The 18,358-nt window shown below is 41.2% G+C and overlaps 1 protein-coding gene across 6 annotated transcripts in view; it reads right to left on the minus strand.

Annotated features, from left to right (window-relative positions):
• Positions 1-1,203: 1,203 nt before the first annotated feature.
• Positions 1,204-18,358, minus strand: part of PDE1C (phosphodiesterase 1C, calmodulin-dependent 70kDa) — a 465,170-nt gene continuing 448,015 nt past the window's right edge. For 3 of the 6 annotated variants that reach the window (XM_012720871.1, XM_004676840.2, XM_012720876.1), the window contains one exon: positions 1,204-3,445. In XM_012720871.1, the coding sequence (XP_012576325.1) occupies positions 3,276-3,445 (170 nt within the window). In that variant the 3' untranslated portion in view covers positions 1,204-3,275. Of the gene's footprint in view, positions 3,446-5,671; positions 5,683-15,499; positions 16,023-18,358 lie in introns of those variants that run through there. The other 3 variants (XM_012720873.1, XM_012720874.1, XM_012720872.1) reach the window with 3 other exon arrangements.

Consider the following 18,358-nt stretch of genomic DNA (forward strand, 5'->3'; position numbering starts at 1 on the left):
GAGACCTACTGTGGTGGCATGTTGGAAGTAAAAGACGTGGGTGTGGGTGAGCAGGAACAGAAAGGCAAACGGCGTGGGAAGTATGAGGTAGGGAGGTCAGAAGCGGAACAGGAGAGTAAGGGGTGGCCGTTATAGAAAACAGGTGGCGTTCCCAGAATGCTGAGGGGAGAGGGGTGAAGGGAGCATTGAGCGTGGAGGCGCAGTTTCTGACTGAAGGGAGGACTTCACATTGAAGACAGAGGGCGGCGTGTGTGGTGCCTGGCGCCTGTGAGTAACACTCCGCGGGTTTCTTGTCACTGATGTTGAAAAATATTAACCACCTTCCTGTCATAGAACTCCTGTGGGACATGTACTTAATCTCAAAAGCCTAAATTCTTCTTTTACTGTACACAACTTTTTCTCTACAAAATAATAAGCAACATTTATTAGTGCCTCACTACGGGTCAGGTCTGTGTTATGCTGAGTCAGGTTCTAGGATTTATCTTCATTTTAGAACCGAGGAAACTAACATTCAGAGAGTTACATACTGGGTAAAGCTCTCTGAACAAGCAAAAGACAGAGTGGTGATTTAAATGGAGGCTGTTTTAGCCCCCATGTGCCAGTTCTAAACCCCCAACTACACAGCCTAGCCTGGGGAAAAACAAACGAGTTGATAGCACAGGCCGTTTACCTGTGGACCAACTCTGTTATGGGTCATGCATAGTCACAAATTTATTTACTGAATTTGAGGTGTAGGGAGGAGTTTTTTTTTTTTTTTTTCTTGTGCCTCCCTGGTGGCAAAAGGATTAAAGTCTCAACCCTATCAAGCATTCGCCAGTCACTGTGACAAGAGTTCGATCCCCGGCCAGGGCACTGACCCACATGGTGCAGCAGACCTCTCCTGACCCTCCTGCTGCTCCCCTCAGCAATGTATTTCAGTAGAGCTGCCTGTTCTGCACCCCACTCTGTCTCTAGTGAGTCCTCCCATCCCCCGCATGTCTGGCATAAATGTCTTATATGCATAAATAAACAAAATAAGTCTTTAAAAAAAAAAGAAATTGTTTAAAATGCTGCTGTCTCTATCATCAAAAAGCACATTGAAAAGGTCTACAGCTCATCTTCACAAGATATTCAGGACTAAATAGCACCAAGCATAGGGGAAATCTAACTGATTTCAAATAAATCCAGAATTCTGGAGAAGAAAAAGACTCACATACAAAATAGTCCTTTAAAAGCATCTTTTATTTGCTATAAGAATATAATCTGGCATTTCTATACAATCCAACATGCAAAAAACATGGTTGGCATTTTATAAGCAGTGCAGACTCTTCATGTCTGTGTATTTGCTCCAGTAAAATATTAGCAAAGGGTGAAAAATAACATCTTGGGATAAAAGACCAGAGAGCCTTTCCCTCACCTTGCCCCCAGGATCATGGCTTCCAAGTCGAGAAGCCCAGTCAAGAGAGTATAGCGGCCCTCAAGTCTCACACTTAGGTGAAGGAATTAAGAAATTGGAGAGGGAGTCCATGTATGAACTGAGCCACTGGGCAGCAGGGAGGCCCACTCCATGGTGTTTCACTGTGTGCCTGCCTAGCTCTGCACAAAGGCATCTGGATAAAAAAAGACAGGAAATAATCTCTTCCCATGGAGCAGTCACTACCAGCCTGTAGGCAGGCCCCAGCTCAGGCACTGGCGGGTGCTAAGAATTACAACCGCTTCCCTAACAAAAGTCACAGTGATTTTTCTTTTTGTATAGTAATTAAGTTTCCCTGAAATACCATCACAAAGCACATTATAAATACATTGCTCACTAGCATGATAGCCACTAAAATTCAGTGCTGGCTCAACTCATATAACTGTGATTTACTGGAAATGAAGTGTGGAGAATGAGAGGCGGCGAGGATACTAACCAGCTAGACCCCAAAGGTGGTGGCCTCAATACAGTCTTTTCCTTTCAGGGATGTCTTAGAGAGTTTTCTAGGATGTGGAGTGCTCCCACCTGCATCTGCCGTGTACCTCTGCTCTCCAGCCAGTTTCTGCCTCTACGATCTGAACTTACATCAGCCTTCATCAGTCTTACAAAAGGCAATGTGAGTATTATGAATCCACTTACTAGTTAAATAAATGGAAGCTTTTAAAGACGATGCCATTTGACCAAGGACCCGCAACTAGTTACGGGAGGGCCAGGGGTGGGAGATCAGACAGGCCTGACCATAAACCTCAAGTTTTCCACTGCACCTGACCACTTCTGAAGGGATCAAGAACTTTACTGGCTGTGCACTTTCTCCTTCCTTTCCTGTGATGTTAATCTCAAGGTAAAAATTTTATGGCAAGGTATGGAGAGCTAAACAAGCCGCCATGAAGAATTAGTTTTCAACTTACATTCTACCATAGCTGTGAGAGTAATCAACCTCAGAGATGTGGGAAGATGATCTTAAATTTAACTTAAAGGTATCTCCAAACTTGTGAAGAAAAATCTGCAAAAAGGGAATTCCAGTTAGGTTCATGGACATCTCTTGGCATGAATCTTAAGCCTGGAATCCCTGAGACATGGGCATCCCCTTGATTTCCAGCAGTTTCTAATGTGAGAGAAGGTAAGAGACTAGCAGAAAAGTCAAAATGCATTTCCTGAAAACACCCATAACTTTAAAGATTCAATGAAGGTACCCAATTAGAACCAAATCCCAGGTCTTTGCTTTTAAGCTGGATCTGGTTCATGACGCTGTGCTGGAAATGTCTACGAACACAGTAATTCATCTGTCTTTCCCCTCTAAGACTGCAATATTCAGAAGGACAACTATAGCTTTGAATGTGTTTACTTCAAAAGTTACACGTTTACTTGAATTTTAAATATTGGATTTAAAATTGGAAAAGACATTTTTGGAAATTTATTTCTTAAATCATTAAATATGATGATCATTGCACCAATATCCTCACTGGGACAAGTCAACTTCCAAGGATGGAAAAAGTTGTCAGTGGAGGTATTTTCACTTTTTCTGGACATGTTGCATTATTCTAATTGTTGTCCAATTTAGATTTCAAAAAATTCACACCAAGAAAGCCTCATGGGACAACCTCTAAGTGCTGCGCTACTGGAGTCTATGTTGACCCCAAGTCCAGCATCTGAAAAGTCCAGCACCCAGTAACATAACAATGGGCCTTCACTTAGTCTCTAGGGGTCACCACAACAGTACAGCATCCAGCCTCCAGGGTCTGGGGGTGTGGTCCATGGCAGCTGGGGAGTGCTGAGAGGTGGGTGTGCGTGCCTCGCCGCACTCCCACTCTTCCCCCCGGAACTATTTTCTGTTCCAGTTATGTGAGATGTTCTGAATCTTTTTCATTTTGATCCTCTGATCCAGCATCTTGTACCTCGCAGGATGCTCATCAGTTTTCTTTGGGATCGAAGGTGCATAGGCGCTAGATGCATAAGCAGGGCGTTTAAAGTGACGCAGAGGAGGCTTGATGACTGGAGGCCATGAAAAGGAAGACAGACAACCATTAGGCAACCATTCACTTCCCCAGAGACACGACACACCCCAAGAGTTGTCTGTTTTCTTTAAAACCAGTTAATAAACAGGGTTGGGTTCTCACTGGGGTTCTTACTGCAGAGAGATGAACAAGCACATCATTACCTGGCTCGTTCACTCGATGGAAAAATTCCTAGAGACAGACAGTGATGACCCCAGAAAATAAAGCTTCTCTGACAGTGAATGGATGAGATGAAGGAGGTGAGAGAGACTACTGGGGTCACTTGGGGAACAGAAAGGCAAACGAGTTGAGTGGAACATATCATTAATCAGCATTTAGTGGGGTATGCAAGCTTTGGGGGCTGCAAAGTGGAACACAATCCTGAAGTTTTATTAAAAAGAACCATTGACAAGAAATTATTTGCAAAACACATTTATAAGAAGGTCTTGTTGCTAAAATATAAAAAGAGCCCTTGAATCCAATAAAAGAAAACAACCCAATTTAAATATGAGCAAAAGATCTGAATAGCCTCCTCACCAAAACAGGTATACATAAGGGCAAAGAGCATAGAGAGATTCTTGACAAGTTTTGGCAACAGGGAATCACAGCTTAAAATAGCAATGATCAACATCACATACCTATGAGGAGGCACAACACTGAAAAATAGACTAGATGCTACCAACTGCTGGTGAAGATACAGAGAAACAGGACCTCTCATTCCTGTGGGTGGGAAGGTCCAAAGTTGCAATTGTTTGGAAGACAGTTTGAAGTATCTTAAGAAGTTAGACATAGTTTTGCAATGGTACTCCTAGGTATTCACCCACCTGATTTGAAAACTTAGGGACACATAAAAGCTGCACATGAATTTTTATAGAAGTGTATTCACAACTGCCACAGCCTGGAAGCAACCCAGATGTCATTCAATAATAAGAGGATAAACACTTTGCAGAACATCCGTACAACAAATATTAGTCAGTGATTAAAAAAAAAATCAGCAGTTCAGTCAAACAAAAACAAGATGGATCTTAAGTACACATTGCTAAATGAAAGAAACAGTCGGGGAAAGTTCCATACTTATACCATTTTTAGGTGATGCTCTTGAGGTGGCTAACAAATAGAGATGATAGAAGGATCAAGGATTCAGAAGGAGAACACTTGGTTAAGTAGGTGAGCAGTCAAAACCTATACAGAATTGCAGTTCAAGGAAGGAATATTAAAATATGCAAGTTAAAAAAAACTAATTTAGGGGAAATGCACAGAATGAGTGCAGAATGTAACAAAATAATCTCACTGTGTTACAAATGTACAGGCCAATTCACTGAAGACAGTGGGGCGGAGCATGCTCACCCAAGCAACTCTGGGCTGAGTGGGTTCTGTTAGACTGAAGGCCAAAGAAACAGTACACAAGGCTGCACACTCCTTGCTGGAGTTGTTTCCCGAATGATCGAATATGCTAACACAGGTACTGGAATTGGCCGAGTGAGCAGGCAGTGCATGGTGAAGGCTGGGTTTCTCCTGTTGGAGCAGGAGAGACGCAGCAAGAGAAGGCGAGAATGGTCCATAAGGTTAAGGGTTAGAGCTGGAGGCATCAGTATGAGTTCATGTTTAACTAAATATAGATTTATGATCACACATAGAAATACACACAGACACACATTCCCCGGTTCTATCAGGTGAAAGAGCCCGTATCCTACAATGAGGTCCAGAAGCCTCAGCAGCAATGAGCGCCCCAGGTGCTCACCAACCATTTTCCAATACAAGGACTCCTTGTAGAAATAGCTGATCCTAGAACTAGGAAACAAAATAAACAAGATGAACATGGAGCATCTCAGAAAGTAAGAAAATGCTAAAACAAACAAAATCCACTGTGGAAAGACAAAGGAGCCTTCAAATGACAGGATTTGACAAATGGTCAAAGTTGGAATTATTTGAACAACAGAATAAATATGGCAGTATTCAATTATAACCAAAGTGTGAAATAAATATATATAAGTCCATGTCAAGATAAATGAATATTTGAGTAAATAAGTAATTGAGAGAGAACAGATGAATCACTTAAGTGATCGCTTAAGTAACTCATCTACTCCTACCTGAGGAGAAGGAGACTTCAGTGTGGGGAATTCAGGGGACAAAGGTGCACCTTTACAGTGGAGACCTCTAATAACCACCACTTCAGCCAGCAGAGGTCAAGGTCAAGGTCACCATCCACAGCAATGTTGTGTTTTCAACATGAGCCTTTAGATTGTGATAATAACCAACATTATAATAATATTAGCACTTCATCTTTAAAAGCTTCCCCCCAAAATACATGATCCCATTCTAATGATGAAAATGTGTTGGACAAATCTCAGCTGAAGGACATTCTACAAGATAGCTGATCAGTATTTCTCAAAATTATTAAGGTCACCAACACAAGGGAAGACTGAGGCCCTGACAGTCGAGGAGCCTAACCAGACAGGATGACTAAATGTGATAGTCTCCTGGGCTGGATTCTGGACAAGAAAAAGACCCTCAGTAACAACTAAGGAAAGCCAAATAAGCTGTGGATTTTAGATAATGATAACAGGGCACAGGTAGCCTGCCCACCTCTAAGTAGGAGAAGGTAAAGTTCTAATTGGTTTTTCCTGCCTCTATTCCTCTCTGCTCACACCACACCTTTTCCTTTTCTGGGTCCTGCTGGAACAGATTTTAGTCAGTGAGACAATGTAAAAGTGAACTAAAGTAAAAACAGGTTAAATGATAATCACAAATAGATAGGAATTGAATAATTAGGTAAACTGTGAAGAGAGTAGCAGATTCGATATTGTCTCAAGACTTCAAACCCCACTCTGTTTGCACTTAAAGGGCCGACAAAGGCAAGTGACACACAGTGGCCAGTTTGTGGGTAAAGATGGGGGCGGTGGGGGGCTTTCACAGACCTTCTAAGTCACCGAAGTTAGTTACCCTTATGAAAATCCAGTTTTGCAAATCTCTTCCAGTAACAGGAAAATGCATGGTGTTTATGATCAAGTTAAAGATTAGAAACAAACAATGATAGGAAGTTGGTTAAGTTCTTATACATCCTTAAGATACTACTGTGACACTATGGGAAAATTATAAATATACCTATTAATAAAAATAGAAGTTTAAGTAATACTGTCAAATGAAAAAGAAATATATATATATTTAATCTCATTATTATAAAAATATAACTGCTATAATCAAATACTTGAAAAATCAAAGCACAGCAAAAACATTTAAATCACAGCAGCAATTATCTACAAGGAACACAAAAGTGGTTATTTTATTTCTTTTTGGCTGTTTACACATTCTAATTTTCGGTGATCAGGTTTCAGCAATGTAACTTTTGAAAAAGAAACATACTACTAAAAATTCCTCTTTAATGATCACATATCAGAGCTCGCTTCCAAACTGATAAAAAAAAAAAGTCAGTAAAACTGAGTTTATTGTGGGCTTAGTACTAGACAGCTCAGAAAGGTCACAGCTCAGCAGACATTTCCCAACCTACCAAGTATTCATTCTCTGACTTCTTTGCACACTTTGGGTGTTCTGTGATTCAAGAGTGAACACGGTAAACAGAAATCCCTCCCCTCCTTCTATTAACACCCTCTGAAATTGCCTCTTGCCTACAAAAGAAAAACATCTTCAAGTATAATAAACAACACTGTTACCACAAGCGCCATAATCGACCCATATCGCTTTGTCTTTTGAGTTAACCTAATTCATTGTAAGACTTTCAGCAAATGGGCCTGCAGCAACATAATATAGATGTAGAAGAAAAGATTTGTTTTTTAAGATCTCAGAGTGCTTGATTCTGTTTCTGAGAGTAAACAAGGAATTGGTGTATATAGCATTCTAGGAACAGATACCAAAAATGGTCCTGATGGTCTGCAGAACAGGGTAGAGATAGGACAGGGTTTCAGAGTAGAAGCTGATTGTTGCAAACGTCTGGGCCAGTTGATTTACTACTCCTCAAGTCACTGTGCCTCTCTGTAGTCATTCTATTTTCACTGCTCAGCATGAACTGAGTCAAAGTATTATTGAATTTCCCACTTCTCAGCATGAAGAAACATTTTACCATTTGCTGGAATTCTGATTGTCAGAACAAAAACTCTCCTTGCCACTGGAGTCACTGCAAATAGAGTTGAACCCACCGATAGGGATCAGCTCCCCACCGAGACTGTGGAATTACATAAAGGCCTGCTGTCACCCACACTCAAAATATGGGGAGAAGAAAAATTCATAGTGCTTTTTGGTATGCATTGATTGCTTTCCCATCTGCAGGAGAACACGATTTGATGACAGGGCAAACAGCAGATGTGAGGAGGGTACCATCTTGAATTTCATGGGGGTCTTTCTTCTGAGGCGAGGGGGTAGCCTCCTGAGGAAACTTTCTGGCTATTTCTGAGTTTCTGGGAGTCTGACCTTTCCCTTTGAAATCACTGGGCACTTCCTAGAGCTGAACCCCAGCAGAAGTTAGAATTCTCTCTCCCTGGAGAAGAGCCAATCTGGAAACAGGTTCTCACCCCTCCATAAGCTTGATTATTGGCAAGTCGGACTTTTTTCTCTTGGGGTCACATTCAAAGAGCCTGCTGTCATTTCTTAGAGCGATTTACTTGAAGAGAAAGATCTAATTAGCTAATGAATATTTGACAAAGGCACATATCTCTGCACAGAGCCTGAACTTGGGAAAGTCATTATCTAGATTACTTTCAAATGTGGTTAGGAAAAGAAAAGTTCAAGACAAAATGGACAGACACATCATTATCCTTTATTTTGCCATCACATGCAAGGTAGTTTTTAATAAAAATGATGTACTTTAGGAGTTTTAATCCTCATTTGCATATATATATATTTTTATAAATACCACAATTTCTCCTAAAGGTACCTGATTCCCTCCCTTTCCTCTGACATCAACAACCTATTGTTTATTCCCTCACTCTGTTTCTCTCTCAGGCCATTTGTGTGAGGGCTACTTGTATTTTTGGTGTGAGAAACAACTGCATAGAATTATTGCTTTTCCAAAAACGGATTTAGACTTATTCATATATAAAATATAAGTGTTCAATGAGTGAGAATTCAAGTGAAATGTAAATGAGAATTTTTAAAGCTCCTTGTTTAAAAGTACTCATATTAGTCCAGTTTCTCTATTTACCTTTCAATAAAGTTACCTAGGGACTAGGTGTTGCGGGGGCTGCAGAGGGGTTCCTGGGTCAAACTTAACCAATTAAACTGAAATTCGTATCTTTATGGCAGGACCGCTCAGAGACCTAAAAGATTACACCAAGCATGATGAATCCATATAAGCAGTCCATGGTAGGTAGCTTTTCTCAATTTCTTTCAGTTAAGGGATCCCTTCACCAGAAGCCTCACACAGCATCAGCCAAAGCACTTTCAGAAAGGCTCGGTAATCACTGCTATCTCCCGCCCCACCTCGGTGATCACATCATAAATCCTAGTTCAAGACACCATGCAAAAGGTTTTGCACTAAGTGAGGGCAGACCCGAGAGAATAGTCACTGGTCCATATCCCATTAGATATGGGCTAGCTTAATTCACAGGAGTTAAACATCAATCCGACTTAGAGTCCCTCTGTTCTTTCAAGTTCAGGGAGGCCTCCTGGACCATGGTGCTCGCACAGCGGCAGCTTCACCCCTACGTTTCTGAATGTCCGTTACAGAGAAGCCTCGGCAGGCAGTGCTGGGTCTGCTCTAGGCTTCTGAATAAATTCTAGTACTGGCACTTTTCAAGAAAAGAAATGTGGAACATGTGTTTTCTTCACTTTCAAAGACAATGCCATATCACCTTTCTATCTATAGACAGTTTCTATTTATATACACACAGACACATAGCAAGATAAAAATGATCATTTAACGTCTCTTAGTGCTATTTTAAATAAAGAACAAAGTCTACTCTTGAAAATTCCATTCCTAGAATCATTGTCTACGTGTGGTATCTTGAAATCTGATGGCAAGTCCCCAGAAGGTCCAAAAATTGACCTTGACCTTGGAGCTGCTGGGGTTGGGATGTTCACATCAGCTCCATCGAGGGAATCTGTGCTTTTCACGGCAGGACTGGTCTTGGTGAAGTAAGTATAATGCCTGACACAGACTGTGCGCTGGGCACCAGGCTAGCAATTTAATGTGAACTAGCCTGCAATCTTCACCACAATCCTATGAGACAATTATCATGCCTTTTTGGGTGACTGAGGCCTAAAGAGCTCAAGGAGCCTGCCACAGCTCACCCTGCTCGGGTGTTTGGATTCTGTTTTCACACCGAGGGGGTCTGACTTCAGAGCCCACCTCCCATATTTAAAATGATCTCAGACCACAGTTCAGAATAAGTTTTTTTTTTTAAAGATTTATTTATTTATTCATACAGAACTGGGATACAGGCCAGAGATGCGGAGGGTGAGAGGATTCACCAGACAGAGAGTGGGGAGCAGAACAGGCAGATCCACGAAGTACACTGCTGAGGGGAGCAGCGGGCGGGCCAGGAGAGGTGTGCCACGCCATGTGGTCACCTCTGGGGCAGGCGGGAATCGAATCCATGAGGAGTTGGCTTAAGCTTCCCAGTGCTGTGCTTTAACCCACTGCGCCACCAGGGAGGGCCCAGAATAAGTTTTAATAATGACCTCAATCAGTTAAAAGAGTCAAGTAAAAAGTGTAGCTCATTTATACTACCAATACTTGAGCACATAGCTGTGTGCTAGTCAGGGTTCTGGGGTACCCTTGTTAGTAGCTATAACCACACTTCTTCTAATAGAGCAAAAGCAAATCACCAGCCCCTTCTCCCAGTAGGATGGGGGTAGTGATTTCAGGGAGGAACTGCATACCTGACTGACAGTTCTCTGTAATAACTAACTTGGCTGCTTCTTCCCTCACCTGTACCTCACCCAACTACTTCCAATGTTAACAGGTTTTCTGAAAGTTGATTAAAGGCAATCTCACGTAAGTACCAGGAAAACATTTCGGGTGACATATTAACTCGGTGGCTCTCACCTCGGGCTGCCTATGAGAACTATTGGAGGAGCTTTTAAAAAAACTCAGAAGGGATTGTGCTTAGTGAAATAAGCCAGAAAGAAAAAGAAAAATACCAGATGGTTTCACTCATAGCAGGAGTGTAAGGGATCAGGAAACAAACAAAAAAAGCAATTGTAATTGAAAAAAAAAAAAAGAAAAACAATGAACAATGATAAATCAGGGCATATTACAGGGGTGGAGAGGGAATGGGATAAAAATTGGTGTGGGAAGAGTTCACAGGACTATGGTGATGGCACATGGGTGAATTGGGGGTGGGGAGTCCAGTAGGATGACAACCGAGATGGAAAAAATGCACAAAATGAAGAATGATTTAAAAAATAAACAAAGAAAAATAAAATTAAGAAAATAATAAAAGGTAGATCATGCATACCTTAAAAAAATAAATTAATAAAAATCTCAGAGCTCAGGTTGGACCTCAGACTCATTAAACCAGAATCTATGGGCACAGGGCTGAGACCTCAGGAGTTTTTAAAACTCTTCAGCTAACTCCTTCCCTTGTGCCGGCATTCGAGAACTTTTATTCTTTTTTTTCTTTTTTTTTTTAAGATTTATTTGTTTGTGCATACAGAATTGGAGTACAGGCCAGAGACTCAGGGGTGGCAAGAGGCTTCACCATAGACAGAGTGGGGAGCAGAACAGGCAGTGAAGTACACTGCTGAGGGGAGCAGTGGGCAGGTCAGGAGAGGCCTGCCATGCCATGTGGTCACCGCCGGGGAAGGCGGGAATTGAACTTTGGTAGTGGCTTTAGCTTCTCAGTGCTGTGCTTTAACCCGCTGCACCACCAGGGAGGGCCCGAACTTTTATTCTTTCCAATCTGCTCCTTCTTGTTTTCCCTGACGAAACAAAATTACTGATATTTTGGACACTGCAAGTACTCTGGAAAGCTCAGTTAGCCAATGCAGTTGTTATATTTTGTTAAATGCCACTGTTTTCATGGATTCATCACACCTGTATCTGATAATGTTACTAATGGTCTTCAGAACTTTGCTTTTTTTTTCTCTTAGCCACTGTATTTTGTCATACCAGTTAGATCTACGACAAAGAAAGTAATTTCGAGCTATCATTTGTGGATTGTGAGAAAATATACAAGCACCAACAATAAGAGTCAACTCATCTTTTCTAAGTAAATTTAACATTGGGAAAAGCAAAGATTAGACCAAAGAGGATATTCCTGGTATATGACTAGTGTAAGGAAGAGAGCTTTGCAGTCAGTGAGAATGGGTTATAAAACCACCTCCTAGCTATTTCACCCTGTGCAAAACACTTCAAATGTCTCACTCTCCCCCCGTGACTTGGGTAGTTAACACCGCCTGTCTGGTGTTGGGAGACTCAGGGAGACTGGGCATGTTAAGTATGTACCAGTGTCAGTGTCTGGTATAAAGTCTGTCTTTGGTTAATGTACTTCTGTTACTGTTATAATGATCGAAACCATGTCATGTGGAACTGCTGGTGGGTAAAGTCGGAATTAGAGCCTAAGTAGGCTTCAGAGAGATTTCTGGAACAGGTACCCCATTTCTTGCAGTACTGATCTGGGGCTGGTAGGCAGAGGCTGCCCCACTCTGTCCTTTTCAGATCATCTTCTTGATGTTAGCTTACATTTAAGAATTTATCTGCACTCTAGATTCTTTCTACTTCTTTCTAGGACATCTTTTTTACATTATTTGTTATTCCAAACCTGCTTTATGACTGATTGTGATCAAGTCAGTCATGCCAGCTATAAATTGATTCTGGTATAAATCAATGGCATGAGAACACATAAAATCATCCCTCTGTCTCTTCTTATTGCTGACATCATGATGCCCCAGGAACACTAACTCAAGAAGCACTTACCCAGTCCCAAGGACACAAACACACATTTTAAAACTATAGCAGGGTTTCAAAGCTGGTCTTTTTCTTAGGTAGCAAGTGGAAGATACTTATTGTTTTGCCAGAGAGGGAGACCTTGCCCTACTTAATCAGATAGTCTTCTATGAGACTTTTAAAATCAAAAGTGAAATATAACAACCTCCTATAGACTCAGATTTTTGAAGCGCCAATAGCAAGGCCTTCATATTCTGTTTTGTTTAAAGTGTTTTCTCATCTCTAGCCCCCTCCCCAATCCTTGGAATGGAACCATAGTCACTTCAGTGTGACTTGGGTACATGATTTCAGTTTCTCATTTAAAAAACAGAGATAAGAACGCTCACTTCAGAGGGGTGTGGTGAGAGTGAAAGAGGCCTATACATCCAGCAGCCAGCTGGCATGAAGCGGGCGCCTGCTCAGCGCCCTCCCTGTACTCAGATGAAGAGCCTCTATTTCAGGAATTATCTAGAAGCTTTGCAATTGCCAGCAAAATTCAGGGGCGGCATACTTTCTCAACTAGGGCATTCACTGGTCTCCCAAGACACAAAAGCAATAAAGGTATCCCTTCTTTTTGTAGAAATACAATTTAGCAACATTCATTCACCCAGAAAATTACTCTTAAACCACGTGCATTAGCTGAAGTGTTGTCTAAGGTGATGATCTATTCTGAGACTCTTTCAAGGTGTATTTTATATTAAAAGTAGAATAATTAAGTCCATCATTAACATTTTAAAAGACTCTGAACTCTCCGAGCACTTTACCTCAAGAAAATGAAATTGCAAAATAATCTACTGATTCCATATGTCACTTCACAGAACAAGGGGCACATGACAGGAGGCCGGCTGGCTGAGAAGCTCCCCGGAACGAGCCGAGCGGACACGGCCTGAACCAAATCACTACCTGGCTTGGGAAGGTGACTTGTCCAGTCCCCGGAACAATGCATGTTCACAGGGAAAAGAAAAACCAGGAGTTGGGTCGCCCTTCATGCCACCTTTTGCTTTTATTTCAAGTGTGTTTCCCAATATCAGATCACTTGGGAACTTAAAAACTTATTGATGCCCTTGGGAGTAGCCAAGAGGCCCTGGGGGGGGGGCGGGGAGGAAGTGTGTTAAGGTGTCTTTAGGGCCCCATGGTCCTGGCATGCAGTCAGGTTCCACCCCACTGGGGTAGGTGCGGAATTTTTGAGCTAAGAACTAGTCAGTTTATACTGAGGTTCTGAGGAGTTCTTAGGGCAGCTGGCAAAGTCTGTTCATCATGAATGAGAACCACCAACCTTTGGTTGCCTGCCAAGCTCCGTGACAGGAAGCAGTGTGTTATAAGAGAAACATGGCCTTGGGGTGACACCACAGTTTAACTACTAGTAGTTCTTAAGTGAAAGGAGATAATCTTTTCTGGGAGTCATGTTCTGGCTTTTTTTTTTCCCTGTAAAATGAGCAAAATAGAAACTGTCTGGTATAGTTTTGTGGAGACTTTCAAGGGGATATACTGAACATATGATACCTTGCAACTCTGCATGGGTACATGGGTCCCACTGTTACATAGCACAGGAGATGAAAGGTCATCATGGGGGTACCCTGAAAGGTGGACTCCCTGTGGATGTTCTTATTAGAGGACAGAAAAGTCACATGATTTCCCACACAACTTGATGCTATTAGATGAAAGCCCTCACCACACAATTAAAGAATTTATTTGCACATGTTTGGCAGAGAATATGCCACTCTGAGTCAGAAAAGACTAATCTGGAATGTGCATAGATATACTTTTCATTCATTCACTTGAGGGACCCACTCTGTTGCAGCCAAGGGCCCGTCCAACCAAAGCAAAACCAGCTGGTCCCCTTCTAAGCAATACCCACAAATATGGGGTCTCCTTGGTGAATGTGGGCAACCCCTAGTGAGCAGAGCAAGGAGCCAGGAAACCCTAGACAAGAATTGCAGCTTGCACCACCAGCCAGGATGGAAAGGGCTCAGCCCTTGAATTCACATCATGATATAATAAGGAAAATGACAAAGACACTCTTGAATCTTAAGACATTACACAGCTAATAATGCTGAGCCAGACTATTTCTCTGAGTCAACTTTGTTGGAAACCACTCTTGAACTTCTGGTTCTTGGTCTTTCAGATACTAGTTCTTTGTACCCTGCCCCACAGACAACTAGTCCTGGTCATGTAAAATTCATGAGGACAGGGACAAGGTGTTATGCACACTTGTACCCCTAGAATTTAATCACAGTACTGATAACAGTTGGTGCTAAGAAATATTTAATGCACAAGTGAAATACTTTGCATCACCTTCATAAATCTCCCATTTACTAGAGAATAAATGAATCACTTAGAATAACACCAGCTAGCAAAGTTGATTGGAATCTATAGAACTGAATATTTCCCCCTTGCCTCAACAATGTCTTCATATGTACATTTGCTGCCCATGTTTGCACCAAAAAGAAAGTCAGCAAGTTCAAGATTCAAGTCTGAGCCATGAGCACCTTTGCTTTACACAAATGTTACAAATGTCAGCTCATTTCTACAGGTCTTACTCTAGTGTGGAAAGGCACTGAGGCAGAGTTTCATTTCCCACCCTCCTTGACAAGTAGGTGAAAGAAGAAGAGCAATTAATATGGCTGGAAACTCTTTTCTTATTCAGTGTTACCTACTAGATGCCCTGGGCCATACAATGTAATGATTCATGACTTAATTTAATAAAAATAATTATTGCTTTAGTTACTGAAGTAGGTGAGGTAGTCCTCCATCAGAGAGGCAACCATCTTCAACTTAGTACTTTGTTTTCACCTTGTTTGCTCTGGCAAGCCAAAGTACATGACACATGCCTTTTCAAATGAGGAAAATATGATGGAGATTATGCAAGTTCTTATAAGCCTTTTACTGGGCTTTTCTAGTCAGTGTGTGTGTTTCCTGGGTGTATATGAAGATGGAGAATGCAAGTCTTGCTTAATATTTCTAGGTCTTTTGTTCTTACCAACAGTGACCTGAGCCAGTAGAAACCTGGAAAGATAAGCTTATCCAGGTGTTGGGACTCAGAAGAGCTAAATCAGTGCATAACAGATGAGTTTTGATCTCATTCATTGTAAGACACTGTCATTTGTTAAACTGAACTCAAGTCAGAAGACAGCTGCAAGAAGTTTATTCATTGGAATCTTCACTTAAAAGACAGTAAAGACAGGACAACTTCTGTCTCAGTTGCACTTAAAATTGGTACATGGGTGGTTGATCTAATCCCTGGGTAGATGACAAATGTGAAAGAAAGTGTGGACTCTTTGATGTCAACTTTTACCTACTAGCAATAAAACTCTGAGCAGAAATCACAGGCTTGCGTACTGCTAATGTTGGGTGACCTATATCTGATTATGTCTCAGTTTCCCAATGTGCAAAATGGAGATCACAGTACCTTCCTTAGAGGTTGTTGTGAGGATTGAGATATTAAATGTTATGAGCCCAGCACTTTCTCCACTCTGCTTAGCTGTACAATACATATGAAAGTATTTATTGTTATAAAGCAGAACTGGGAGATCAAACATTATTGCTTTTGATGTTAATATCTTAATAACTTACAATATACATTATATTTTGTTTTGGTAAAGGAAACATAAGCATCCTAAAATATCCTCAGACCTCAGAGCTGGTCCATTGTCTTCTGAGGAATCCGTTGGATGGACGTTTTATCCATAGTCTCCTAGAACAGGACACACAACAATGTCATTGCAAGCCAACTGGCACAGAAACACACAAACTTTCTACATCAGATTGTGGAGATTAGAAGCAGGGCTGCGGCTGCCAGCTATACTACCGTTCATGCGAGCAGCTGCACACACAGGAGCAATCCGCTACTACAGGCGCAGTGGCGAGGCTACTGTACCTGTCCACCTAAGGATCGCTTCAGAAAAGGGCTGTGGCCGAGGTGCCCTGGGGGAAGTCAGTCCCTGACTAGTCTCCGTCATTAGCAGTCATGACTGAAAGTGGTGCTGAAACGCTGGGCTGCTTCTGCAGCGAGAGCCTACACTTCCTTGGCTCTCCATGGAGCCTGACTGGAGTCAGAAAGCTCAGGGGACATGAGCTGCAGTTGCCTCTAGAAAAAAAAATCAGCTGCAAGTGCTATCACTTTGCCACTGTGCTCCAGACATGCAAGGAATCAAGGTGTCCCCAGAGCAGTTTTCTGGTGCCAGAGCTGCAGACGACCCCCTTGGTAACTTTGGACACCACACGACCGGTTCCTAATGAGCTTGTGTCTGCTGGACAGTTCACATCTTGCAGCGTATTCCTGGCAGAACTTCTTCACCTCTGAATCCTCGTGTCCCAACACCCAGCTCTTCCAATAGGTTTAAAGTGAAAATGTTAAATGTCTCTAAATACAGGTAATACCATGTCTAGATGATGAAACCAAACCAAACTGTCTTGGAAGATGGTCACAGACTTTTCACTTAGAAGACTCTTCATTATGTAAGATTTGGAGCACAGAAATGTGTACAAAACAACATAATATCCATGGTTTCCCAATACATTTTAAACAAATCCAACATTTTGCATATTTGCTCAAAACTGTAATTGAAGAGATTAAATAGCACATAACCTGAAGGGCCCAGTATACCCTGCACAATATTTCCCACTACCTCCCAAAAAACTACCATGCCAAATTTGATATATATTATTCCTGAGTATATATTCAACCACCTCATATTTTTCCTTGTTTTAAAAAATAATATAAATTGTGTTAGATGGTATATATCTTACAAAAAAAATGTGTAAAGCATTGTTCATAATAATAATAAAAAAGTCTTCCAACAGGAAAACAACTCTCCGTAGTCCACTTGTATAATAAAATGCTAAACTGAGGTTAAAATGGAGCACCTTTTCCAAAGAACTTGCTTTATAACTTGCATGGAATTTCTTTTGCCAATCATTAGCCAACTTTCTGTGAGTTTTTTTTTAATGAATGAGTACATTTTTAATTATATATGTGTTTATGTGTGTGTGTGTGTATACATATACATACATATATATTATATCTTTCTTCATTTTGTACATTTTTTCATCTCGGTTGTAATCTCTGTGGACTTTCCACCACCTCTTCACCCATTTGCCATCACCATAGCTCCATGTGCTCTTCCCGTTTATGTTTATTGCTGCACTATTTACAATAGGGAAGATGTGGAATCAACCCAAATGTCTAGTATATACTGGAATTGCTTGGTCTACAGCATGTTTTCTCCTAATACCTATCTACCTAAGAGCATAATAACTACAAACAAGGACAAGATGAAAGGGGATTCCAGAAACTTCTGAACAAGGTCGATTCAATGTTAAAAAGCAAGCTAGCATACATACTATGTATTTCCATACATAGGATGGAAATACTACTCAGCTGTAAAAAATAAGATGAACTCTTACCATATGTGACAACATGGATAGAACTGGAAGGAATTAGGTTAAGTGAGATAAAACAGAAAAAAAAGACAAATACGGAATGATTTCACACAAATGTGGAACACAGAGAAACGAAACAAAGAACCTGATAACACTAAACCAAATAAATCCTGGAAATATGACTGAAGAATTGAGGTGACTAGAGAGGTAAGGTGGGAGGGATAGGATCAAAGACGGGGAGCCATGGTCTCAGGTAAAGGACAGTGGGTGCTTTGGTGATGGGTGTTATGCTGTGACAAACATCGAGGAAGTGTAAGCTTATTTCTCTAAATAAATCAACAGTGTTGTAAACCAGTGTCATCTCAACTTAAAAAAAGTCAGTTAGTTTACTAGATTCAGCACTGAACTTGAAAAAAATGAGCCTTTTTGTGAGGATAGTTGCTTTCTGTATAGTCATAAATTCAACTGGAGGGTACACACTCACATCCACACATTCAGCCTTATAAAAGTAATGAACACCCAATATGTGCCTGTTATTTATCAGGCAGAGGCATGGGGCAGAAAGGAAGAAATCAGTCTCTACCCCTGAAAAAGCCACCTATCCATGGATAAAGGGGTTCATAAGCAAATAATTATGTTAATGTTACT

This window comes from Condylura cristata, unplaced genomic scaffold, assembly GCF_000260355.1.
Source record: "Condylura cristata isolate star-nosed mole 26May11 unplaced genomic scaffold, ConCri1.0 scaffold00005, whole genome shotgun sequence".
In the NCBI taxonomy this organism is placed as follows: domain Eukaryota; kingdom Metazoa; phylum Chordata; class Mammalia; order Eulipotyphla; family Talpidae; genus Condylura; species Condylura cristata.